The sequence below is a fragment of the Ambystoma mexicanum genome, chromosome 9, assembly GCF_040938575.1.
Source record: "Ambystoma mexicanum isolate Mex_15411 chromosome 9, UKY_AmexF1_1, whole genome shotgun sequence".
In the NCBI taxonomy this organism is placed as follows: domain Eukaryota; kingdom Metazoa; phylum Chordata; class Amphibia; order Caudata; family Ambystomatidae; genus Ambystoma; species Ambystoma mexicanum.
Genome location: NC_090931.1, coordinates 1,300,003,629 through 1,300,028,884, shown reverse-complemented (window position 1 = coordinate 1,300,028,884; position 25,256 = coordinate 1,300,003,629). Strand labels below are relative to the sequence as shown.

The 25,256-nt window shown below is 48.3% G+C and overlaps 1 protein-coding gene across 1 annotated transcript in view; it reads left to right on the top strand.

Moving 5' to 3' along the window:
* UMPS (uridine monophosphate synthetase) overlaps positions 1 to 24,951 on the top strand; it is a 186,851-nt gene extending 161,900 nt beyond the window's left edge. Inside the window, exon 6 of the mRNA XM_069616659.1 lies at positions 23,888 to 24,951. Coding sequence (XP_069472760.1) covers positions 23,888 to 24,057 — 170 coding nt within the window. The 3' untranslated portion in view covers positions 24,058 to 24,951. The remainder of the gene's footprint in view (positions 1 to 23,887) is intronic.
* Positions 24,952 to 25,256: the final 305 nt, after the last annotated feature.

Below are 25,256 nucleotides of genomic sequence, written 5' to 3'. Positions count from 1 at the left end.
CTAGAGCGCATTCTACTCGAGGCACTGGGGCTTCCATAGCACTCATTGCAAATGTTCCCCTAGAGTCCATTTGCCCAGCGGCAATCTGGAGTTCTGTACACACCTTTACAAAACAATACTGCCTAGGCACTCATTCTAGGTCTGATTCTCAGGTGGGACAAGCAGTACTAAGACATCTTTTCACTACTGTTCCTTCTCGCATCCCACCTCCAACTCTGGATACTGCTCGCTAGTCTATGCACAGCATGTTATTCTAGGCAGATTAACAAGCATCAGAAGACATGCATTACTTACCGTAAAAGCATTTCTGATGATTGTATCTGATTAGATTCACATGCCCCCACCCTTCCTCCTCGCTCGGATGGAAGGAACATAGACGTCTTACTACTTTCTCTCTCTTTTCTGTTCTCACTCACGATAGTCCTAGGCTCTCACGGCAGAAAAAATACAATCGGAGGGACCTTGACGCGTGAGGGATTTTGGGTACACTACACGTCACGTTGGGGATAGTGTTACAGGTACGCCCATGTCGACGTCCCCTTTCGATTCTCAAAAGACAAGATACAATACTCTGCGGTGAGTATTGTACCTTGTCTGACCATATGCACAGCATGTGAATCAAAGCAGATGCAATCAGAAATGCTTTTACGCTAAGTAATGCATGTCATACAGCTGTTTTGATGAAAATCTTCTCTGTACAGTTAAGTAACAAGCTAGTTTGATTAAAAAAAGGCCCTACCTAAGCCCCGCCTCTGGCAGCCATCTTCAGATTTTTACCGCACGTTCAAGTGTTGGGAGTCCTCGTGCTTAGCTCTTGAGCTTTTACTGCGCGTTTCGTGCTTTTTTCAGGTGAATTTTCAAATTTTTTCGGTTAATCGAGCCTCAAGCTCCACTGTTTCTACTCCCGTTAACGGCTACCCGTTACAGGATTTTCCTACGCCCCTCAAGGGTGAAGATTTCGTCGAATCAACTTCTTGGAGGATTCCAGAAGATTCGCGGCCTACTTCGAGATGGCCCAGGATGCGAGTTCGTCGCCCGGACCCAAGCTGTTTCGCAGCTGCCCTGGATGCGGGCTGCAGAATGTGTTTAAGGAAGACGAACATTCGCGATGCCTCTACTGTCTTCATGGGGACAAGACTCACGTAGAGAAGGACTGCCAGTTCTGCAAGAACTTGTCGGAGCGGACCATGAGGGACCGTCGATCCCGTCTCGCAAGCTGGTCGGAGAAGGGCTCGACGGGTGAGAAGAAGAAAGGGTCCGAGCAGGCTTCTAAGTCCTGTGCGGGCGCCCCGGCGACGGGGGCCCAACACCAGGCCAAGCGCTGCGAGTCCGCTGGCTCCGGGAGCGCCGAAAGGTCGGGCTCTTCGGTCGCCAGGCAGGGCGCACCTTCCCCGGCGCCGTCAACCACGAGCCAACGCTCCGGTTCGGGGAAGAGGAAGTCCGAGACCCCGGGTAGGCTTCGGGAGAAGCCCCGTCCGATCTCAGAAAAGGGGGGGGCGAGGCGTCGCCCCTCCCCAGAAGGAGAAGGCCCGGGACGCACCTAAAGTGGTGAAGGCCCCTACCCAGCAGGCGAAGGCCTCTATCGAGGCTATCGCGGTGACTATTGCCAAGCCGGCAGAGACACCGCCAGCGGAGACTGCCTCCGGGACTAGACTTTCCCTGCCGCCAAGGAAGGAATCCTCTTTTCAGCCCATCGTCGTGGCCGCCATGATGGAAGAAGCGAGGGGGGGCACGGTGCCCTCCTCGAGCTCCGAGTCAGCCTCGGAGGAGGAACTGACCGATGCTGTGAGGAACCTCGAAGTCCAACGGGCGACTTTCGAGAAGGTTCGATCCCGTCAGGAAGATCCTCGGGAGATAACCGAGGAAGACGACGATGGTGAGGAAGAGCGGCCTTCCCTTCCGGCACAGCCGGATCCTAGGCCTCAGGATGGCTCAGCGGCCATTTTGTCTGCCATCCAGTCCTTATGCTCTGAGATGAGGATGAGATTCCCGCGGCCCAGGCCGGAGGACCCGCAACCTGGCCCGTCGGGAAGTCCTCAGAACAAACGACGGAGGACCCAACCCTCTCCTCTCGCCCCCGTAAGGCCTACAGTTCCCTCCTCGTCCTCCCACGAGTCGGGAGATGACGGTGCGTTGGGCTCGACGACAGGTTCTGAGGGCGACGATGACGGAACGGGTCTCCCGTCGCACGGGCCTCGCCGCCCGACGAGATTGGCTCATTCCACGCCATGATCGCCAGGGCGTCCGAATTGTTCCAGCTCTGCCTGGAGGAGCAGAAAAAGGAAGGTTTCCTCTATCAGCGCCGGGAGGCCAAGAGGAAGATGGTCATCGCGGTGCCCCTAATCGATGACATCTGGGAGGAGGGCCTGTCGGTTCTCAAAAACCCCTCCACGGCACCAGCCAAACGGGACCGGTACGAGAAGAAGTACTGGGTCCCTGAAACTGCTCCCCTGTGCCTCAGGGCCCAGCCAACGCCAGACTCGGTCGTCTCGGCGGCGGCGAAGAAGAAAGCGGCGGGGTCAGGAGCCTCGACGTCGAATTCCCCGCCGGACGGCGAGGGAAAGAAGTTGGACGCCATGGGTCGGCGGGTCATTTCATCGGCGGCGACGACGATCAAAGCGGCCAACGCCCTGGCGATCGTGGCCCATTACGACAGGGAGCTCTGGTTTAAGCTGGCCCCCATATTGGACTTCCTGCCGGACGACAAGAGGTCCGAGGCCCTGTAAATACTGCAAGAGGGCGAGGTGGCGTCGGACCACGCCATAACGGTGGCAACCGATATTGCTGATACCGGGTTCCGCCAGCTGGGCAACAGTGTTTGCCTACGACGACGGGGTTGGCTCTGGGCGACCGACTTCCGTCAGGACGTCCAGACCAGGGTGTTGGACATGCCGTTCGACGGCAGCAACTTGTTCGGGAAGGCGGTGGACGAATCCCTCCAAGCCATAAAAACGGACACGGAGACGGCCCGCGCCCTAGGAGCCCTTCAGCGACGATGGCCCTTTCGGAGCTCCGGAGGCAGACAGGGTGCCTCCAATGGATCCAGCGGTGGCTCGTCGTCCTACCGCCAGGCGGCACGCTCCTCGTCTCAGGAGGCCTACAGGGGTCGCGGCAAGCAGGGAGCGCCTCGCCGCCGTCGGCAAGGTGGCCAGAGCGGCAAGGCCTCCACCTCCAAGCAGGACTGAACCGGCCGTGGTCTCGGGCCCCCACCGAAGCACCCCAGTGGGAGGCCGGCTGACGAATTTAGTCAGCGTGTGAAGTCCATCTCCACCGACCGATGGGTGCTGGATACCCTTGCAAGAGGACACTATCGAATTCCTGAAGAAGTGCCCTCACGTTCCACCTGTGCCCAGGAAGGAAAATCACGTCCCGCAACTGCTGTTGGAAGTACGGGCGATGCTCAGGAAAGGCGCCATCGAGCTTCTCCCGAAGAGGCTCCGGGGCTCCGGGGTGTACTCAAGGTACTTCCTCGTCAGGAAGAAGACGGGTGGCTGGCGCCCCATCCTGGACCTTCGTTTGAACAAATACATCAGATCACAAAAGTTCAGGATGGTCACCCTCCAGCACGTACTGGGACAGCTGGAGGAAGGCGACTTTCTATCGTCGTTGGACCTGGAGGATGCTTACTTCCACGTTCCTATCCTCAAAAGTCACCGAAAGTTCCTCAGGTTCGTCGTCCAGGGGTCGGTCCCCAGGGTCTTTACCAAGTGCCTAGCACCAGTGGCAGCGTGGCTGCTCCTGCAGTGGATTCACATCTACCCCTACCTGGACGACTGGCTCATCCGCTCAAGGACGAGGGAACTCGCCGTCGAACACACCGCGAGGACCGTCCAGCTACTCACAGACCTGGGATTCGCCATAAACTACCCGAAGTCCCACCTGGTGCCGTCGCAGGTGGCCCTGTTTCTGGGAGCGAAGCTCAATACAGTGAGGCGCCTGGCGGCCCCGTCGGAAGAACGGACGAAGACCATTCTAGGCAAAGTGCAGCGCCTGCTAGCCACGGACGTGGCCAGGGTGAGGTCCATCAAGTCCCTCCTGGGGATGATGTCCTCTTGCATCTACCTGGTGCGCCTCTGCAGACTACGGATGCGCCCTCTTCAAGAACTTCTCGACGCCCGTTGGATGCAGGCGACGGGCACCTTCGAAGACAGGGTCCCCCTCAACGAGGTGTTCCGGCGGGTGATTCAGTGGTGGGGCGTTCGAGCGCACCTCACGGCGGGCAAGGACTTTCAGACGCCGGCGTACCAGGAGACGGTGACGACGGACGCCTCCCTGGAAGGTTGGGGCGCCCACACCGGAGATCTCCATGCAAGAGGCCTCTGGCTCCCGGAGGATAGGCTCCTGCACATCAACGTCCTGGAACTCCGAGCCGTGTTCTGGGCTCGCAAATCATTCCTCCCGTCGCTCAAGGGCAAGGTGGTGCGGATCTTCACGGACAACACCACGACAATGTTTTACATACAGAAGCAGGGAGGCACCAGATCCCCAGCCCTATCCAAGGAGGCACAGGATCTGTGGCACTGGGCGGTCGCCCAGGGGATGTTCCTGGTTCCCTTCCACCTGGCAGGAGACAGCAACACCATCGCCGACTCGCTCAGCAGGGAGCTCCGCGCGTGTCACGAGTGGGAACTGCGCCAGGATCAGGTGGATCAACTCCTCCAACGATGGGGCAAACCCCAAATCGACCTGTTCGCAACAGCGACCAACTCGAAGTGCAAGAGGTTCGCCAGCAGGTTTCCCCAGCCGAGAAGCATGGGCGGTGCGTTCTCGTTCCCCTGGGACGGCCTATACCTGTATGCGTTCCCTCCGTTGCCGTCGCTGCTTCGACTCATCAGCCAGCTCAAGAGGTCCCGGTGCAGGATGATCCTCGTCGCACCGGCGTGGCCGAGGCAGGTCTGGTTCCCGGACCTTCTGGACTTGTCAATGTCCCCTCCCATCAAGCTGTCGGCAGACGCGGACCTTCTCTCCAGAGAAGGAGGCGCCATCTTCCACCACGACCCGGCGTCGCTGAACCTGCAGGCTTGGCTCCTGCAGCGCTAGAGTTTGGAGGCTACGATATACCGGCCGATTGCAGAGAGGTTCTTGCAAAGGCCAGGGCGTCCTCGACTCTCAAATGCTACGGTCATAAGTGGAAGACGTTCTCTATCTGGTGCCGAGCACAGAAGATCAACCCCCTACGGATTACGGCCCCTCAAGTGCTGCCGTACCTGCTATCGCTGGCGAAGGCTGGGCTAGCCCATGCCTCCATTAAGATTCATCTGGCGGCGATCTCCAGATATACCAGAACCACAGGACGGACGTCCCCGTGGTCCCATCGACTGGTAAAAGAGTTTATGAAAGGACTGTTCCGGTCGTTCCCGCCGGTGAAGGCCCCGGCCCCGGCGTGGGAACTTAACGTGGTGCTGACCAGGCTCATGGGGCCCCCATTCGAGCCGATGCACTCCGCACCAATGAAGTTTGTGTCGTGGAAGACTGCATTCCTGGTGGCCATTACCTCCGCACGACGAGTGGGAGAGATCCAGGCCCTATCCTGCAAAGCACCATACTTGACTTTCCATGCCTCGAGAGTGGTGCTTAGGACGCACCCCTCCTTTATGCCCAAGGTGCCGTCGGACTTCCATCTTAACGAGCCCTTGGTGTTACCTGTTTTCTTCCCGTCTCCTTCGTCGCCGGCCGAGAGGACTTTGCACTCGCTGGATGTGGCTAGAGCGCTGAAGTTCTGCGTGGACCGCACAAAGAGTTTCCGGAGGACATCACAGCTGTTCGTGAACTTTGGACCTGTGAATCAAGGGAAGGCTCTCTCGAAGTCTTCTATTTCCAGATGGCTCTCCGGCTGCATCATGTACTATCACCGGTTGGCTAGCCGACCGCTGCCAGGCCTTCCGAGAGCCCATTCGACCAGAGCGATCGCTGCTACTGCGGCGTTCTTATCTGTGTGCCCCTGCTGGACATCTGCAGGGCTGCTACGTGGAGGTCGACGCACACCTTCACGAGATTCTACTGCGTCGATCGGGATTCCAGGGAGGAGTCCAGGGTCGGCCAAGCAGTGCTGCGCAACCTGTTTGCTTAAGGTGAGCCTGGTGAGGAGATAAGAGATGCTTAATGTTGAGTTTTTGTATTGCTTAATGTTGAGCCTTTTACCACCCCCCGTGGTTGTGCATGTGTGTACTGCTATTTATTCTTATATTCATGAGCATGTGAATCCATGCCAGACCCCATGCTGGAGAAGGAACAAGTTACTTACCTGTAACTGTTGTTCTCCAGCATGGGTCTGGCATGGATTCACATGCGAACCCTCCCGCCTACCCCTCTGCGGCTCTTCACTTGGTCATACTGCCTCTTCACGTGCTACCAAATGTGAAGATGGCTGCCAGAGGCGGGGCTTAGGTAGAGGGCAGTCATTGGCTGTGGTCAGTATGAAGCAGAGATCAGTGATTGGTTACTACTAAGAAAGACAGATCAGAAACGAAACTGATACTGATTTTTTCTTTACCAAGGATTCCCAGCCTGACGACGGGGAATATTCATGAGCATGTGAATCCATGCCAGACCCATGCTGGAGAACAACAGTTACAGGTAAGTAACTTGTTCCCTCCCTCTTCTTTGGGTAGTATTAGTGTGGAATTCTGTATCCTCTGTCTCTTTTCGGCCCATAGGAATCTGAGCAGGGTGCGTTTTACTTCTGCTAAAAAGGTTTCCGGGATGATGGTTGGGAGGGATTGAAACATGAATAGGAATCTTGGTAATGTATTTATTTTTATAGTAGTGAAACGCGCTGCCCATGACATGGGGAGTGTAAGCCATCTCTTGATGTCTTGTTGAATCGTTTTCCACAATGGCATATAGTTCACTTCAAAGAGGTCTGAGAGAGACTGTACTGTTTACCCCCAAGTATCTCACCATGGCCGTTTGTACCTTGAAGTTCCAGTTCGTGTGTAAGAGTGTAAGTAATTCGTCATTTCTTTTTAGGGGGACAGCTATTTTTTTGCAAGTTGGCTTTAAAACCCGATAGGGCAACGTAGTGTGCCAGTTCCCCTAAAAAGGCGGGGACTAATTCTACTGGCTGTGTGAGATGCAGTAAAATGTCGTCGGCGAACATGGCCAACTTGTATTCCTTTCCCCCCCGGGGAATAACCTTAATCATTGGATTGGACCGAATGGCTTGGGCAAAAGGCTCTACGACTAAAGCGTAAATGAGGGGGGAGAGTGGGCACCCCTGCCTCGTGCCCCGCATAAGGTTGAAGAGATTGGAGGAAACTCGGTTTATTGAGACCTTGGCCTGGGCTGTCCTATATAGGCGCCTTGCTCCTTGTAGCCATGTGGCTCCCAATCACGCCCATTTCAATACTGCGTTCAAAAAGAGCCATTCTGTGTTGTCAAATGCCTTTTCGGCGTCAACAGAGAGCAAAAAAGAGTCACTTCCAGTTTCTCGAAGCGTGGCCATAAGGTCGAGGGTTTTTCTTATATTGTCTGCCCCTTGCCACCCTCGAACATACCCTACTTGGTCTGTGTGGACCTGCTTGAGGAGGACAAGTGCAAGGCATGAGGCCAGGATGTTCGAGTAGATCCAGGCGTCTACGTTTATTAGGGAAATCGGGCGGCATGCAGAACATTCCGAAGAGTCTTTGCCTTCCTTAGGGATTACTATGATAATAGATTCTGTAAAAGATTTGGGGGCCTGACCCGATTCTAGGATCGAGTTGAATAATTTAGCAAGGAAGGGGGATAGTATGTTGGAGTTTGCCTTATGGAACGCCGGAGTGTATCCATCTTGCCCCGGTGCCGAACTTGCCTAAGGGCAGCAATGGCTCCCTTTACTTCTATTTTGGTTATGGGGGCGTTCAGTGTAGTTAAGTGGTCAAAAGATATAGGCGGGCGTGGGAGGGTGGCTAAATATTCTTCAATGGATGATGAGGGGTTACTACCTTCTACAGTGTATAACTGCATAATATCCCGAAACGGTTGACAATGTCTTGTGGATTCGTGAGGGAAGGGCCTGATTCGTTGTTAATTTTAACAACTGCTCTATTTGCTCTCTTCTTTCGAAGCCTATTGGCCAACATCGTGTGGGCTTTATCTCCCCTTTCTAAATATTTTTGTTTGCGATATCTGAGCTGCGTGAGGGCTTTGCCGTTGCATATGTCCTTTAATTCCTTCCTCAGTTTTTTAACTTTCAGAGCCACCTCTTCATCATTGGTGGGGTGCTTGCGTAGGGAGCGCTCCAACTGGGTGATGTCTGCTCTCAGTTCTTTTTCTCTTAACATTCTGAGTCTTTTCTTGGACGCACCCTCTGATATCAAAAGCCCTCTTATTGTGGCCTTTCCTGCCTCCCAGACCGTATTGAGAGGCATACCAACTTTGTCATTCGTCTCAAAATACTCTGTGATGGCTTCGGCTAAGGTTTCCTTGAATACGGGGTCTGTGCATAGGAAATCGTTACGCCACTTGCGATCGGGGGTAGGAAGAGGGCCCATGTCTAGATCTAAGGTGCATAACTCATGATCCGACCAAGCCACAACGTGGATGGCGGCTCCCAGTATGTCACTTTGGCTTTCTGCTCCCAGTAGGAGGTAGTCAATCCTGGAATATGTTTGGTGCGGGGGCAAAAAAAAGTGTAAGAGTTACCCTCAGGGTGTGATGTACGCCAAGTGTCTATGAGATGGTGCTCCCTCAGTAGACTAAGAAATCTGTCTCCCTGGGATTACCTGGGGGGGTGGGCACTGCCGCAGCGAACACCAGTCTCCATCACGATCCGCTACGACATTAAAATCCCCGCCACAAACAAGGGTTCCCAGGCTTCCAAAAAATCAAGCAAAAGCTCAAAGAAGTTAAATTGTCCCTGGTTGGGAGAGTAGGCCGAGCAAAGCGTGATGGGACGGGTTCTAAATTTTCACTTGAGCGCTACATATCTTCCATGTTCATCTTTATACACATGTTCTATCTGGAGTCCTAGGGATTTACGAAGCAGTATGTCCACCCCCCCTCTCTTATGAGGACCAGATGCCCAAATCGGTTCACCAATCCCTCTCCCCAGAATTTTCCTTTCTGAGCCATTGGTGTATTTTGAGTCCTGAACAAAGAGAATATCAAGTTTTGATTGATTGAACTGGCGTGCTAACATTGACCTCTTCTGAGGGGAATTTAAGCCTTTTACATTTAGGGATCCAAAGACTATGCGATCGGGACGGGCCATGCCATTTGTGTGTATTCATCTTAAGTGGCCTCTCGCCTTGGCAGTTGCTCAACTTTTTACCCCTCACCCTTACGGTGAGGTGGTAGATCAAACGCAGTGCCGAATGATGTATGCACAGAGCATTGATGTACTTGGTTCCTGTTGTCTGAAATATTCTAGCAGTTCTCCCCTCCCCCTCCCAATATCCCCCAGCGAGAAGCTAACAAGAGCAGGTCCCTCGGCGGGTGGGGGGGGGTACAGAAAGAAAAAAGAAATATCAACGAATGAAGAGAAACCGAGACTCCCTTAATAAAGAAGGGCCACTGTGGGTGGACCCCTCTCCGGGCCTTGACCTTTGATTTAACGTTCGTGCTTGGGAGAATAAAAAACCATTAACACATGAAAAAGGGAACAATGCGGTTACAGCCATGTAGAACTTTCCGCTGCTTATGCAACATCGTCTTAGACCTGCGCTAAGAGTTTTTTGTGCAAAGTGTAGTTCAAGAGAAACAGACTTTTATAAATATTCCTGGTGTGAGTGCGCTCTGTAAGACCTTCAAGGAGTGTTCAAACGTTTGTATTTCCATTTCTGTTGAGAATGCCCACGTCTAGGCGGTTTATCAGTCGACTCTCTGAGAGGGCATGGGGGATTTCTCACACGATTCAAGTCTGAACCTTTGGCTGGGCTCTGGAGGTGGTTTCGAGCTCGCTCTGCTTCTTCCACAGAGTTAATCCTGAATTCTTCGCCCTCGTATTCAAATGTCAGGGAGAAGGGATGGCCCCATCGGTAACGCACTCCTTTTTCTTGCAGCCATGCTGTTAAGGGGCGACATCCTCTTCTTTTTGCTAGTGTTGTTGCTGAAAGATCTTGAAAGAGTCGGAGGGCCCCCTGCCCTATGCACTCTGTCGAATTCCAGCACAGGAGCTGTAGTATCGTATAGGGTCGAGATTAGAGCTTTCACTTTACTTTCCAGGCTCGAGGGAGTTTCCCCCTTTTCCTCCTCCAGCCCTATTATGCGAATATTTGATCGCCGCTCTCTATTCTCCAAATCGTCGAGTTTGGATTCCATGTCCCGTTCCTTTTGCTCCAACTCTTGAGTCTGGCATCATATTGCATGTTGGCTATATCTCCCGATTGCTGATTGTTCTCGACCGCCTCTAAACGGTCCTCGACCTTTGCCATCTTTGTCTGCAGGTCTGAGACCGTTTCCGTAAGGCTATTCTTTATTGATCTGATTTCGCCAAGGAGTAGTCGAATATCTGATTCAGTAGCACTGTCGCCATCATTACCTGGGATGTCGGAGGAGCTCTGGACGACTTCTACTTCCATAGCTGAGCTTGTGCGACTAAATTTCCGCGGAGCAGCTATGGTGCGTGGGTCCAGTTTTGACTTGGGCAAGGTCTGTGAGTCCAACTTGCGGTGTGGGTGGCTGGTGGACAGTGGGCTTGCACTACCCATGTTTTGTATGTAAGGCTCCTTCTGTCGTGGAGTGGACCGCCTTATTTCCCGTGAGTTTTTGCGTTGATCACCCCCGCCGCAAGGAGCAGGCAGTCACGCGGCCCTCCTGTTTACCTGCTGCTGCGCCCTTGCAGTGCTTCAGGGACGATAAGTCTATTGCTGTTATTATGGGTTCTGGCTCCGTACAACACTATAGGATCGCAGCGCTACTCTTCGAGCAGTATAGTGGGAGAACGTTTCCAAAGTTGTTTCCTTAACTGTATCTCAGGCACCCTATTCTGCAGGAATATCTGGTGTCACATGGCCAACTCGCCGTTTAGGAGTAAAGGCTTATAGTGGTGGAGCATGCCCATGCTTATTGGGTTGAGTGGGAAAGAGCGGGAGGCTGCCATTGGATTCAAGGTGCCTGAGTTGGTGAGTAGCCTGTAGTTCTGGGGGCTCCCCTTCAATTAGAAGATTGCAGTTACTCCGTTCACTAAATTGGGGGTCATTAAGATGCCTTGCGTAGCACCTCGCATTCGGTCCCCTTATGGTGTGAGGAAGTTACTTGGCGTTTGCTGTTAGAGCAGAGCCCGCACGCGGTGTGGGCATGGTAAGTGAGGTGACGCATCAATCCTCCTGGGACCGTGGAGATGACGGGTCTTCGCCCTGCATGCTGCCCTGCGAGCAATTGTTCTGAATGGGGCCGCTCACCTAGGCTCAACACGGAAGCTCCACTGATCAGGGCTGCTTGCCTGGATCAATTAGCCGGTGAATTGGAGTGCTTTATGAAGGGGGGAGATGGGCAGAAAGCGCGAGCTGTCTCCTCCACTTGTTTGCAGTGTCCGTGCGGGTGAGCTGAGGGAGGAGGTGGCTGCAGCAGACGAGTCGGCAGGCGCTCGACGCAAGGCAGAGGGGGCCTCTGAGATGGTATGGGTCCTCTTTCTTCCCCAGCGCCACTCGTGGCCGCTTTACGTTCTCGGTGACTGGGAGGTGGGCGGGGGGGGGTCCACTCGATGCGACGGCGGCAGGAGGCGTCAAAGTCTGGCCCCTCCAGCATGCAGACTCCTCAGCGCTACTGCAGAACAGTGTCCGGTCTGCGTATTTACTATTGTTTCCTTTTCCCCGGTTCAATGATGCCGCACTGAAGTCGCAGCCGTCATTTTCTCCTTAAGTGCTCGCTGTGTAAGACCGGGGGGATGCGGGGGGCCCAAGTGCCGAAATCAGTTTGGGCTGGTTCTGCTGCTAGGTCTCAGAAGTAAATCACTCCATGGCTGCACCTTCGGTTCCTTTTAATAAATATGCACTTTTTGGGCGGATTTTCTCATCGTGCACGGACGCTCATGTTAGTTCCTTTCGGCTCGGAGAGGGAGACGGTGGCACAGGTTGCCATCTCGTCCGCGCCCCCTGGTGGAATCGAGTGTTTTCTTTTTTACTACCTGGTGACCTGAATCTGCAAGCTGATACCTCAGCTGCAGTACAGCACCCAAGGGTGACCATTTTCACAAAATGGCCCTTGTTTTTTTGCCATTTCTTGTCGGTTTCTTCTGGGCTTTTATTCTGTTGTTTGAATCAGGTTTGAGTCCTTTGGGTGTTTAGCCTTTGGTGGGCTCATCCCTGAAGGCTACCCAGTCTGCAAAGGTAGGAAGTGAGGGAGGGTCCCAAAACAGCTTTGTCCCTTGTCTCTAGGTGTGCCTGAGTGAAACCAGTTCCAATTGCCCGGCTGGCTGTCTTGGAGGACAGCCACTCTGCTGTGTGATTGACAGCCCAGGGCTGTGAATGATTGGAAACTTGTATACAAAGCAAGGTTTTTGGGACTAAAGGCAGAGTCAACCATTGGAGGACAACATCCGAAGCAGAAGACGAGAAAAGATGCCAGCAGCACACTCCTGGACCGCAAAGTGCCCGGTGAAGCCCTGCACCTGTGCTGACCCCGTTTTCTAATTGACAGCGAAGACCATTATGGGATGACTTCCTGCCTTAGGCTGGTGGGATCAACTAGCCTCAAGACAAACTCTATTTTGGTGCAACCCTCGACTTGCTGTGACTTTCCAAGGCTGTAGAATCGCAATACCTAGGGTACCTTAACGACCTGTGAGTGCATTGTCATCCGAAGTGCGAGTCCGGCCAATTCGTAGGCATCCAGAGGGACCCTACAGAAGCCGGAAATCCACGTCCAAAGCCCCCTCACCAGAGTCCAAGACCGAGGGATCAAGGACCTTCTAACCAGAGCTGTTAGTTCTTCTTTGGTACTGAGACAAAGGTGCCAAAACCACAAAGAGCCGCTGAATCCCAGGGAATCCATTGCTGCCGAGTCCCTCTCTCAAGTGCTGCTGCAGGAGCCTGACAGACGTCCTCCCTTTCGTCACCACGACCAAGGACCAGGAGCAAGGGTCTGCTGCACTGCAACCAGAAGGCACCCAGCTGGAGCAACATCTTCAATTTAAAGGTACTGCGGGGCTTGGGGTACACTATCCCTTTGCCATTTGGGGTGCTTGCTACCTTTGGGAGTGCTATTTAACCATACTCTGAGTTGACTGCAACTCACTTGCACTGGCCTTTCAGCTTGTGCTTCTTGAAGGTGACTCCTCTTGAGTTGCTGTGATTTCTTTTTGAACACTGACTATTTAACAAAAGTTTTCGAAGAAGAAGAGCATCAGAACTTTGACTTTGTCCATTGACTTTGGCTGTCCTGACTCCCTAAAGGCCTCATTCTGAACCTATTGACTTTGTCAGTGCTTGTTCCCTACAGGTTTTAATTGTTGAAAACTTTAATGATGGGATAAAAGACTGCCTGCATCCCTTTGGGAGAATCGGAATATTTTCATAGAGTATCAGTCTGTTCTGATCTAACACTAACCTTTCCCTTCTTAATAACTCAACACTGCAAAGGTGATACAAAATAAGTGTTATATTGACTTCAACTGATGTCCCCTCTGGGTGCTGGAACATGTGTAACACATGAATTAAATACTCGCCTGCTTTATTCACTTTTTGAATTGAATCCTAATTTGGGATTAATGTTACTGCTAGTTGCTGCTTTTTAAAGAATGCTTTAAATCTTTGTGTATACATGAATACATATTTATTTAACTTTTAAGTGTGTAAGTGTTTACTTGATTACCTGTATTTACTGATTTCATTGTACAGCTCTACAGCTCACATTACCCCTCTTAAGATACGCCTGGCTTCTCAGTCACACTAACAACTTGTGTGGTACAGGCCTATATTAAAAGGTGGGTACCAAGAGAAGTCTTGCGTAGTCCCACACCAGTTGGACTGCACTCATTCTTACCGGACACTTATCAAGCTGCTTTTTCCAAGACTCTATATGCCGAACGTTTCCAGTCAGTTCTTCAGCTATGAACTGTAGATTACCAGTCCCATTCTACTTCAATGGAAACGGTTCACTGAATCCTTTTGTGCTGGCATTTGCTACGTTTTTGTTTTCATTGTGTCCATTCAAGTTTTTAGTCAAACACCTTCAACCGTCTGGCCTTTCGTGCACTGAATACAAGGGAAAGCCTTGTTCTAGAGGAAGATGTTCATCTGGAAAGGTTGTAGATTTGGACAATTGCCTGTTTTGATTTGTTGCAGATTTCCGATTGGAACCTTTCACGGTTGTTGGTACGTTTCGGAATGAGCACAGGTCGGAACAGAAGAAAGCGTTTCAGTATAAGAAACTCATTTCAATGTGGAACAATGCTTTTCAGAATGGCGCTATGCTTTTCAAACTGTATCGGCATGTTTCCGAGTGGAGTGAAACATTTTGGGATAGGACAAAACTGAGAACATGTACAAGTGCACAGTCAAGATAAGGCGAGACCTTTCACTATGAAAAAACGTTTTGGAATAGGCCAGCACATTTCAAAATTGCACAGCTCAGGTTTCTGAATTGGATGACCCCTTTCTTTCACAAGTGGACCGTGCGTTTTCAGAACCTGGTGCCCGGTTATGATATGATAGTATATTTATATAGCGCCTATACACAATGTGTTTCAAAGCGCTTCAAGGCAAGTGAGGGAAGAAGGGAAAATACAAGGACATTCTTACAGGCCATGAACAGTAAGGATGTGAAATTAACTATCGTACTCGGCCTGACGACATTTCAGATAGTGCAAGAGCTAAGACATAGATAAGGAAGGGAGGGGAGAGTGGGAAGGAAATGGAAACAGACAGGTGACTACCGTACTAGGCCTGACAACATTTTAGATAGTGTGGGGGGGGAACAAGTAAGGGGGGAGGGGAGGAGACAGACGAGGTTGCTATCGTACTAGGTCCAAGGACAGAGTAAGTGCATAGAAGAAAGTAAGGGGAGGAGATGTGGGGGGGGGGGGGTGATTAGGAGGGAGAGGATGAGAGAACAGAGTAAGCAGTCAAAAAGAGTGGGGAAGCAAGAGGAGAGAGTGAATACAATTGCAGAAGTCAGTATTAACACATAATGTTGCAAGCCTGGATACAAGATGAAGATGGCAACAGCATGATACATGGCCACCATGAGAAAGCGGGGGACCAGAGGAGTGGGGGTGGCCTTTGGGGACAGAGGGGGGGTAAACACATATTGATGCATGCTTACCTGCTGTCTGAGCAGGGGTTCGGGCCCTGGATCCTCCTGGTCGAGCAGGTCCAAATAGAAATTGCCCTTCGCTTCGGACGCCCTTGATCTAAGAGTTAAGAGCAGGAAGGAAGAGGCAAGGCTAAGAAGGTGGGCGCCGCTTAGGCCAGGTGACTGTCATGTGGCTCTTGTAGCCCTCCCACATACTTATGTAGGTGGCTCTCAGTTCGGGCCACTTGACCAGAAGAGGGACGTTGGGCTAGGGAAGGGGGCGGGTACAGAGGGGTCACGTGGGTCTGGGTTTTGGAGGTTTGCCACCTTGTGAAATAAAGTAAAGACTTGTAATTGACCCCACTGTTTCTGCGTACTTTATGGCCCTGTCGTGGGGCCCAGAAGATCTGTTCGAGACAGTCTCTTGCACTGCCTGCGTGAGGGCTCTGACAGTGACCTAGATCCACTTGCACCTGCTCCCCATCTGCAAAGGAAAAGAGGCTGGAGGGCTCCTTAAGTAGGGAAAAAGAGTGGCAACCAGGAAGGCACCAGGTGGGCGGGGCTTAGGCCAGGTGACCAAGATCCCCTTGCCCCTGCTCCTCATCTGTTTCATAATTAATAATGTCGCGAAGTACCGCAAAGGACTGTTTGCTGTGCTGCCGACTACTTCTCAAGCAGTCCGCTGTGGCTGAAATCTGGCGCTCCCTTCATTTGAGTTGCCGTGCTGATCTTGTCGATCGTGGAGGAAGTCCATTTCTGCAACACCGCTTTGTGCCTGACCTGCGTCATTACAGGAAACGGGTGAATTTCAGCGTGCCTCCTCTTCTCCTCTTGAGGCTTGAGGCACATGGACTGTGAACTACACATATTGAACTATGGAATGGATCGTGACTGTTATAGGCATAATCTTTAATATCTGCATTTTTGTGCATTGCTTTCAAGGTACTGGGGACTGGTTACGCCTCCTACACCTCGGGTAACGCCCTTCCGGGTGCATTTAAATACACCTCGTCAGCGCACCCGCGTTGCGCACCGCGAAGTACCGCAAAGGACTGTTTGCTGTTCGCGGCTCGTGGTGTGTGGTGTCTGTCTTGCATTTTCAAGGTAAACTTGTTGCTTTTGGTAAGATCTGAGTGGTAGATTTTTAGCACGACTTTAACTCCATAAGCATCGGTAAGCTTCCCCTAGAGCTATATATAAGCACTTGTTTACATGTTTTTTTTTTTCAAGGCGATATATAGGTATCTTTTTGGGAGGAAAACGTTACTTTGTTTGATCTATAGTAACTACTCGAGCTTGCTCTATGGATTCCCCTTTACTCACTTTAAGGAACGGTAAGCGACTTAAAGATACTGTTAAAACTTCTGGGATCAAGACATTCCCTAAAGTTAAAATGGAAGGTCCGCATGCTATTGCAACAGGTCAGCAATCATTTTTATCTGTCTCCACACAAGCAGATCCCTTACTCAACTTTGTAGAGCAGTTGCCTTATCAAACACCCATTGATCATCGCACTGATACTGAATTAGCTGCTTACAATTTGGAGGCAATAGATAATACACCTTTCACATTACAAATTGCTAACGACACAAATATTAAGGCAGATACCTGCTTGGAGGTAATTGACAATACTCTCCTTCCTATTGAGGATACCTCCTTGCTAGCACCGGCTGTAATTGCTGCCTTAGAGAGATGCATTAGCCTCTCATTAGGTCCTTCCACCCCAGTGACAGCGTCCTGTGGACTGTGTGAACAAGTGCATTTTCATCCGATGCCTTTTGCCACCTTAGCTCCATCCAACTCTCTTACAAAGTTTAGTAATTATTCAAGAGATTCTTTTGCAGCTAGTAAACTGGGCAGCTCGCCTACCCAGGATTCCCAGTTTCAAATAAAGTTACAATTAGATGATCCATTACTTCGTGACTCTTCTAATAAATACATGGCACAGTCATCTATTACTACTCAGCCGTCGACTCATTCTCCATTGTCACCAATTCCACCTAATGAAAATTCTTCACATCTGTTAGAACACGAACTTCACTCATTTCCTGTCCTTACTCGTATCCTAAATTTACTTGATAAGGGACATGAACTTACTCATGTACTATTAAAAGACATCAATGACTCAATTCTAACAAACTCCATTAAACTCTCTAAAATCGAAGGTTTCATGTTAGCTCAGGAAGCGTGTCACAAATTCCATACAACTTGTCCAGAACGGATGGCTGAGCTTGTAAAGAGGAGCTTGCCCGCGAATCCCTCGATGCAGGCCTTGTCATCGCAATGTACTCAAACGGATGAAGTTACCTTTTTGTTAAATGGCATGCCAACGTCATTTGCGAAGGCAGTGGCTAAACCTACCTTACAGGAGCCGTTCTCACTAAATCCCCCAGAGTTTGACGCAGTCGAGGTTGCGAAACTTCAACACGAGAGAATTCTACAAATTGAACAGATTTTATTTAAATCTCATTTGTTTTCGGCAGAATTACTTCAAAATGAGACAAGTGCTACGGTTTCCGCTCCTGCAGAACCCCCCCCCCTGATAGTCCTTCAGCGATTACGAATCTGCGTGAGGAATCTACCTCAGCAGTATGAATTGATACATCTAAAAATTGGTATCATCCGTCGCGCAGAATGAAAAAATCATACCAGAGAGCACTGAAACGGAGAAATAGATCCAAGATGAACGATGCCTCTATTTCGAGGGTTAGCAATGCAGTTTCCTCCTTGCAATGCTCAGCCGAAAATAGTGACAAAGTAGATGCGGTGTTGAACGCCACTCAAATTGGTAACGAAGAATTTCAACTTAATGTTAGTCAATTGAATGAAGAGAGCTTAATGGCACTTCAATTAAAATCGTCTAAAAAAAGCACAAAAAAGAACAAAGAAAGGCATAGGCGCTTTTGTGCTTAAGCCTATTGAGGAGAATGTATCAGAAGATCATATTAGTGTTGGCACAACTGTTGGTTGCGCAGGCACTATACCCGCGAGTGCATTAACACAGACAAACTTGAACACTTTTCTTCCTCTTGTGGATAATAAAAAAACATTGTGCTGTAGTACTAGCAGTACCCCCAATACGGATGCACTTGACTTGAAGGGACCTAGTCTAACGGTTGCTCATGCATTGATCCATCAACCTCTGTCTGTGCCTCCCCTGCTAGAACTTCAAGCATCCACACACACATCATCTCAGGCGCCTCTCTTGGGGACTAGGTCTCAAGAATCTGTGTCCAAGTGCGGACACTGCAGAACAAGCAGCCGACGCAAGGCACAACCTTTCCCAGGTTGCGGCGGTTCAAGCACCGAGTATATCATGCAGTGCAGAATCTAAATCTTCTCCCCCCCCCCCTTATTATCATCAATCGCGACTTAAGATAATTTAATGATATCCCAGATGAAATGCAAACTTTAATAGGATGGTCCAGTAACCAGCAAATTAACGGGGCGGTTCCTATTAATCGCTCATTTTTGATGAACACTCTCTATAAAATTCCCTCTCTGCGCAACTTAATATCGCAAGACATAGAGTGGATAAAGTTACATCTGATTAACAATAATCGCATGTTGTGCAAAGTAATATCGCCTATTATAGCTAAACTTATTTGGGAACACAAAACCAACTTGCTTTTTCTGGAATTCGAATTACAAGCATTCCCATCCTTTGAAAAGGCAGTGCAATTTTTGGAGTTTACTCCTCCTCTTATCCCAAAAAATTGTACTACTGCAAATAATTCTGGTTCTGCTCCATCTGAGAATGACAAAATCTTAACACAATTGGCCTCTCTAACTACTGCTTTGAATGGTATTTTGGGGATCTTGCCTGCAGCAAAAGCACCACCACAATTAATATCTATGAACTCCAATGATAAGATAGCTTCATAATGTAACAAGCTCATTATTCAGTCCTGGAACGGTTGCGGATTCAATAATCTCTTAACATGGTTCCCAAATAGGAGTAGGAAAGACCTTCCAGCAATTTTCTTTGTGGAAGAAACCATGAGTTGTAATACATTTTTTCTGGATGGTTTTACCGCTGTTCATAATGTTGCGACTCAGCCCTGGTCTGGGCGTCCTGTAGGGGGATTTCCATTTTACTCAACAATGACCTTTTCTTTACAATCAATTCTAACGTGTCCAATCAATTGCTCTTAATGATTGACATTGATATCAACATCTTTGGTCCAAAAAGAGTAGTCTTGATATCCATTTATTGGAATCCCTCCACCCTTGGCATCGAAGAAGCCATCTCCATTCTAAATGAAACACTAATGGAAACTTTTTTTAATCATCCCACCGCTGAAATTTTGATCTGTGGTGACTTCAATGCATACCTACATGCCTCTTCAAATTTTCCCTTGTCAAATGAATCGCCATACCACTTTAAAATTGCCTACGCAAATGGTGTAAAATGGATAAATTTCCTCTCTAGCTGGGATCTTGTGGTGATACAACCACAGCATCCTCAGGCCTGCTCAACTTGGCGTCGAGGAAATTCATGCTCTGCTATTGATTACATAATTGCCTCCCAATATCTTTCTGGTATTATTTCGCTTACTAATTGCCATTTTCCTCCTCATGGCGATCACGCCATACTCTCGAGCACCATGTTTGCTGAAAGTAAATTGTTTGATAAGATGCAGGCTCTTGCATTAGTACAGACTGAGAGACAATTATTGTCAATTTGTTGGAATATTTCGACTTGCAGACAACTAACATTTTTAGTCAATCGGGTTTGGTGGCCTGATGTCGCCTTTGAAGACAACCCTTCTCAGGCTATTCTTGAGTGGAATCTACAGATGATTCAAGGACATCTAGCTGCCATAGCAGAAGTGGCGCAGTTACAAACGAACACTAACTCCTCGGATTCGTGTTTGGCAATCACACTTGCCAAACTAAAAGCAGTGAGAAATAGCGAATTGAGAACCCTTAGGCGAAATGTCCGCGCTAGCGATCACATTATTTGGCAGCTAAAAAATTACTTGTATGTAAACATAAAAATAGTATAAAAGCTGCCCGTACCTCGTTTCACCTAATAGGCAACCAAAACATGGTAAGCCTGATTTGTAAGCATAGTACTCGAGACATATGGAAATTACTTAGGGCAACTAATAAAAACTCCAAACCACACCTAGAATCAGCCATCGATGGCAATTCTTGGTTCGACTTCTTTCAACAGAAATATCTTTTACCTGAACGATTTTCTCCTACTAACATATCTGAGTTAGTCACTTACATCCCGGCACTATGCCCATGGTCTGTTGAGGATATACCCTGTGCTATTACTAAACTAAAAACCTCGAAATGTGCCGGCCCAGATGGGCTGCCTCCTTGCGTGATTAAGGATGACCCGTTTTTCTGGGCCACTGTATTGTTGAGGATTTTTCAATCAATCTTCACCCTAAAATCTCTTCCGCCCTCGTGGGTGAGTTCCATCATTATTCCGTTGCACAAAAAAGGTCCGTTAAATAACCCTCTTAATTTTAGGCCTATTGCCCTGATGGATGTGGCGTCTAAAATTTTTGCACTCCTCCTACTGAAGGATGTCGAAACCCACATTACGGAAAATCGTATCCTAAACAAAGTACAAACTGGTTTCCGTAAAAACATGGGGACACAATTAAACGCCACTGTACTGGCGCATTTAAATGCGAAAGCACACGGTCCTCATTATGGACCGATTTTCATTGCCTCCTTAGACTTATCTGGCGCATTTGACTGCGTAATTCGTAGCAGACTATGGGCTAAAATGTCTGAACTCAAATTTCCGCTCTCTTTAATAGCACTCATTGCGTTGCTACATCATAATACATCCTTCAGAGTACGCATATCAAGTGATGGTCGCCTGACCGACCCCATTCCAACGGCAATTGGTGTCAAGCAGGGATGTAATCTTGCGGCAGTCCTCTTTAACCTATATTTATCAGATCTTGAAGGAATATGGGACTCGGCAAAATCCTTTTTTGTCCGTCTCGGTGAGCTGCAACTCTCGTGGTTAGCATACGCTGATGATGTGCTTTTGTTTCATAGCACCCAAGCTGGTCTTCAGAACAAATTGGAAACCTTTCATCACTTTTGCAGAGCAAACAACTTGACGATAAATTCCACAAAATCGAATATCCTTGTGCTATCTTCAAGGAGAAAGGTACGCAAATTTTGCTGGTAATTGGATTCCAGCTTTATTCAAATCGTCACAAAGTTTACTTACTTGGGTTATACTCTTGCAAATAACATTTCTGTTATCTTTTGGCAAACAACTTTGAATGAAAAAGTTCTTCCTTTGCAAAACCAAATGAAAATAATCTTTCACAAATATTGTAAGTTTTCTTTAGTTCCACTCTTCGAATTCTACTCTAAAAAGGTAGAGGCAATTCTCCTACATGCATTAGATCTATGTTTACTAGATCTCTCCACCTTCCTAAACAAATTGCAAGCTAAATTATGGAAAACTACTCTCGGTTTACCTGCCTATCTTCCGAATGCAATCTTACGCCACGAACTAGGATTAAACTCCTTGGCATCTCGGCACAATTGGCGTATACTGAAAAATTATGCAAAGATGTGGTTTCCCCTCAAACTCGATATACGAAGATTTTTTTGTCATGCTGAGAGAATCCCATCCGGCTTTGATTGCAAATTTCCATAAGCGTATACTTTCCATTTTAGCCGGAATTAATATTTCGGCTAGGGATTTACATTTCAGACTAAAAACAGCTCACAAACGCTTGATTCGGAATGACTGGGCTGAGTCTTGTTCTCAGATATCTTCTTATGGATCATTTAAGGAATACGCAATATTTAGACACAAGCAATCGCCACGTTTACAATATCTTATTCTTTGTCCAAGTATTGAAACCAGGACATTTTATATGCGATTCTGCTTAGATTTACTTCACACGAAAGTGAGAACTAAATATTGGAATTGTAACTCCAACAATGCTTTTGATACCACCTGCAGATTCTGTAATAAGGACGAAGTAAGTGAAACCTTCTCATATGTCCCTTTTTTGAAACCGAAAGGCTAAAAAAACATCAATGCGTTTACTTCTACTCCCTCCGTTATTGGAAGGGAATTAATATGGTCACGATGTATGTGGGGCTCTTGTAACTCAATAATTCTAGCGTCTGTACGTCTAGTGAAAGTTATCGAGGCAGCCTTATCCAGTGATGAAGCGACCTAGAATTTCTTGATTTATGCATATGTTTGGCTCTATGAATTTGTTTTATGAAATATGAAATGCTCTTATGAAAAAAATGATTTTCATATTTTTATTGAATAATCAATTTTGGATGTTATATGATCTGCCTAAATGTAAACATTTTGTAATTATCTGGTTTGTCGTTTTACAAATATGTATAGTGAATGTAGGTAAAGATATTTTTCTTTTAAATGTAAATGAAGTGTACTATTAATTTTGTAAAGATGCGAAAGCATCAAAAACAAAATTTAATCAATAACATTTTTTTTAAAAAATGTCAGCTTGCATTCTCGAATATGGATATCTCACAGGGTCATTTGACGTTGAGTCTTGCACGGCGGTAAATAAAGTTGTAACCTGAATTTAAGAAAGAGTTCAAGTGGTTTTACATAGTACACCCCCCCCCTCCCCAATGTCCTCGGATTTCATTTCACAAGATATTTTCTAAGTTGTGCTGTGATCTGCGCCTGGGCATGGCCTGAATCTGTAGTAAGGTTTCTGGAACTGCAGGGCATTGCAGAAACTCCCATATTGGGTCATCAATCAATATTTTCCCCACACCCTTGCTTCTCTGGTGCCATGCTGCTTTGCCTCCTTTGGCTAGTGTCACAGCGGTTTTGGCAGGTGTGGGCTCCCTATTAAAGCCCTATAACTGACTACCCGGAGCGCCATCTGTCGCTTTGATCCCACACTAACCTTTCTCTTCCCATAAGGATAATTAATCCAGGGGACCTTGCAGCCCTTTCCTAATTGACCCTCAAACATTGATACGGGTGTGATGACATGCGTTGATGCAGAGATGTCCCATCCAATTGTTCACAAGGGCTGTGCTCTTTAGACAAAAGACATGGTGGTCACTGTGGGGTTTACATATGGCCCCCCCCCCCTTGCCGTCTTCCCCCTGCTCACCAACCTCTGGCATGAAGTAGCCTGTTTAGAGCGAGACACTTTCCTGAATGGTGGGCGGAAAAGGGGAACCCCAAACCCTTAGAGCTGGGACACAAAGGGGGAGGGGGCTTTACATGAGTGGAGTTGAGCATGCGCTGCTTTGTCCATTTCCAGTGCCCTTTTTGTTGTAAAGGAGCAGCTATCCTTTTGAAGGAGTTTGTAGAGTGGGGAAAGTGATGTATGTTGGGTGCCCCTCTACATTTTCAACACTTCTGCTGAAAATGATCTGTCTGGGTTTCAAGTTTCGAGGGCTTCAGTAGATGAGAACTGGTTCAATCCTTACATTCTCTTCCATTGTTTTCAGTCTTGCTTCGGTTTTTGTTTAGTCTGATTACTATTTTGTTTGCATTTGTCCGCTTTGTTTATTGCACAGGAAAGGAATGCATTTTTTTAAAAAATAGTTTATTTTTATTCAGGGTTATTTGCAAGAGAATGGAACCATCAGTTACCAGGCCACTTACTTCTAGGAGCGTTTGCATTGCTTTGCATAGTAATGTTACTTTGATACTGTCCCACGTCATGTATATTTCTAAATGTTGCCCATAATGAGGTTGGTTTAGTAATGTATCTTTTTGTTTTTCCAGGTGATACTCTTGGACAGCAGTACTCCACACCTGAAGAAGTCATCTGCACAAAGGGCTCGGACATCATCATTGTGGGACGTGGTATCTTATCGGCACCCAATCGGTCAGAGGCAGCAGAGTTGTACAGAAAGGCTGGCTGGGAAGCTTATTTAAGAAGAGTTGGTCCATAGTAATGCCTGTGAACCTCTTAAGACTACACCAGCGCTTACTACCATATGCTTTAAATTCCTTTTCATGGGGCCAATGAAATTAAGTTCCGGTTTAAAAGAGTTGATGGCTCAGCTTGCATCAACATTATTTTTGTATTCGGAATTAAATTAAGCAACGCAGTAGCCTATTTTCCTAATTTCTTTTCTAAAACTTTTCTTAACACGTATGGACCTGCGTCCCACCAAGTTCCTGTTGCAGTGTATCCTGAATCTGAACAGTCCAGTATGTGTCACCTTTTGGTTCTTGTGCAAAAAGCTTTGCAGCGGATTATTGTGCCAGTGCTGATCGGGTTTGCTTAGCACTGAAGATTCAATTATCTGCACGCTAGAGGGGACACAGCTGTTCTGCATCTAGTACATGAAGAGCAGGTGTGTTTGCCATCCCTCTTCTGGAATTGAGGGCATCCAGCCTGCAAGATTGAAAGGTTGTAGTACTTGAGTAATGTAATGGGCATTTGGACTGCAGCCCTTATACTATTGGTCTCCTGGCTTGTCAGTGGCTATTGCATATTGTGCCCACAACTGATGGTCTGATTCAGTTTTCCAATGGGATTGCACCATTATAAAAAAGCTTCTGTGAATCAGGCCCTAGGTTTCTAAAACCTTGGTATTTGATGGAACGATAAGGGGGTAGGTGAGCGGAGGTTGGGGGGGGCAGGGGAGGAGTTGGTAAAAAGCAGAATTGGGAGACGCACAGCAGGAGGTAGAAGGGCAAAGATAATGAGCTGACAAGGGCAGGTGGGTGCCCGATAAAGAATTCTACACAAAAATAATTTCTAGTTCTGTTTTAGGTCAGTGGTGCTAACTGGCTGTAGAACATGGCGTAGAAAATAAACCCTTTTTTGTTGCACCTTTTTTATTGTATCATTTAGTGAGTGATCATTTATTGTGTAATACTGTTCTTGTAGATTATCCCCAGCCCACCCCTTTTAACCAGACACAACCCAGAGACTTGGTGCTACTGGTTGAACTCCCTATGCTTAACAACTGGTACATGCAGCGGTGAGTGATAAAGGTTTGTTTGGATTCAACCTAGGCTCTAGTCATTGTGGGGGTCAGCCTGAGAGCCCTGTGCCTATTCATTTAGTCATATTTCTAGGGAGACCCGATTTAAAAAGAAAAAAAAAAAAAGAAACCGCGGGGGGAGGGGGGTGTATGGG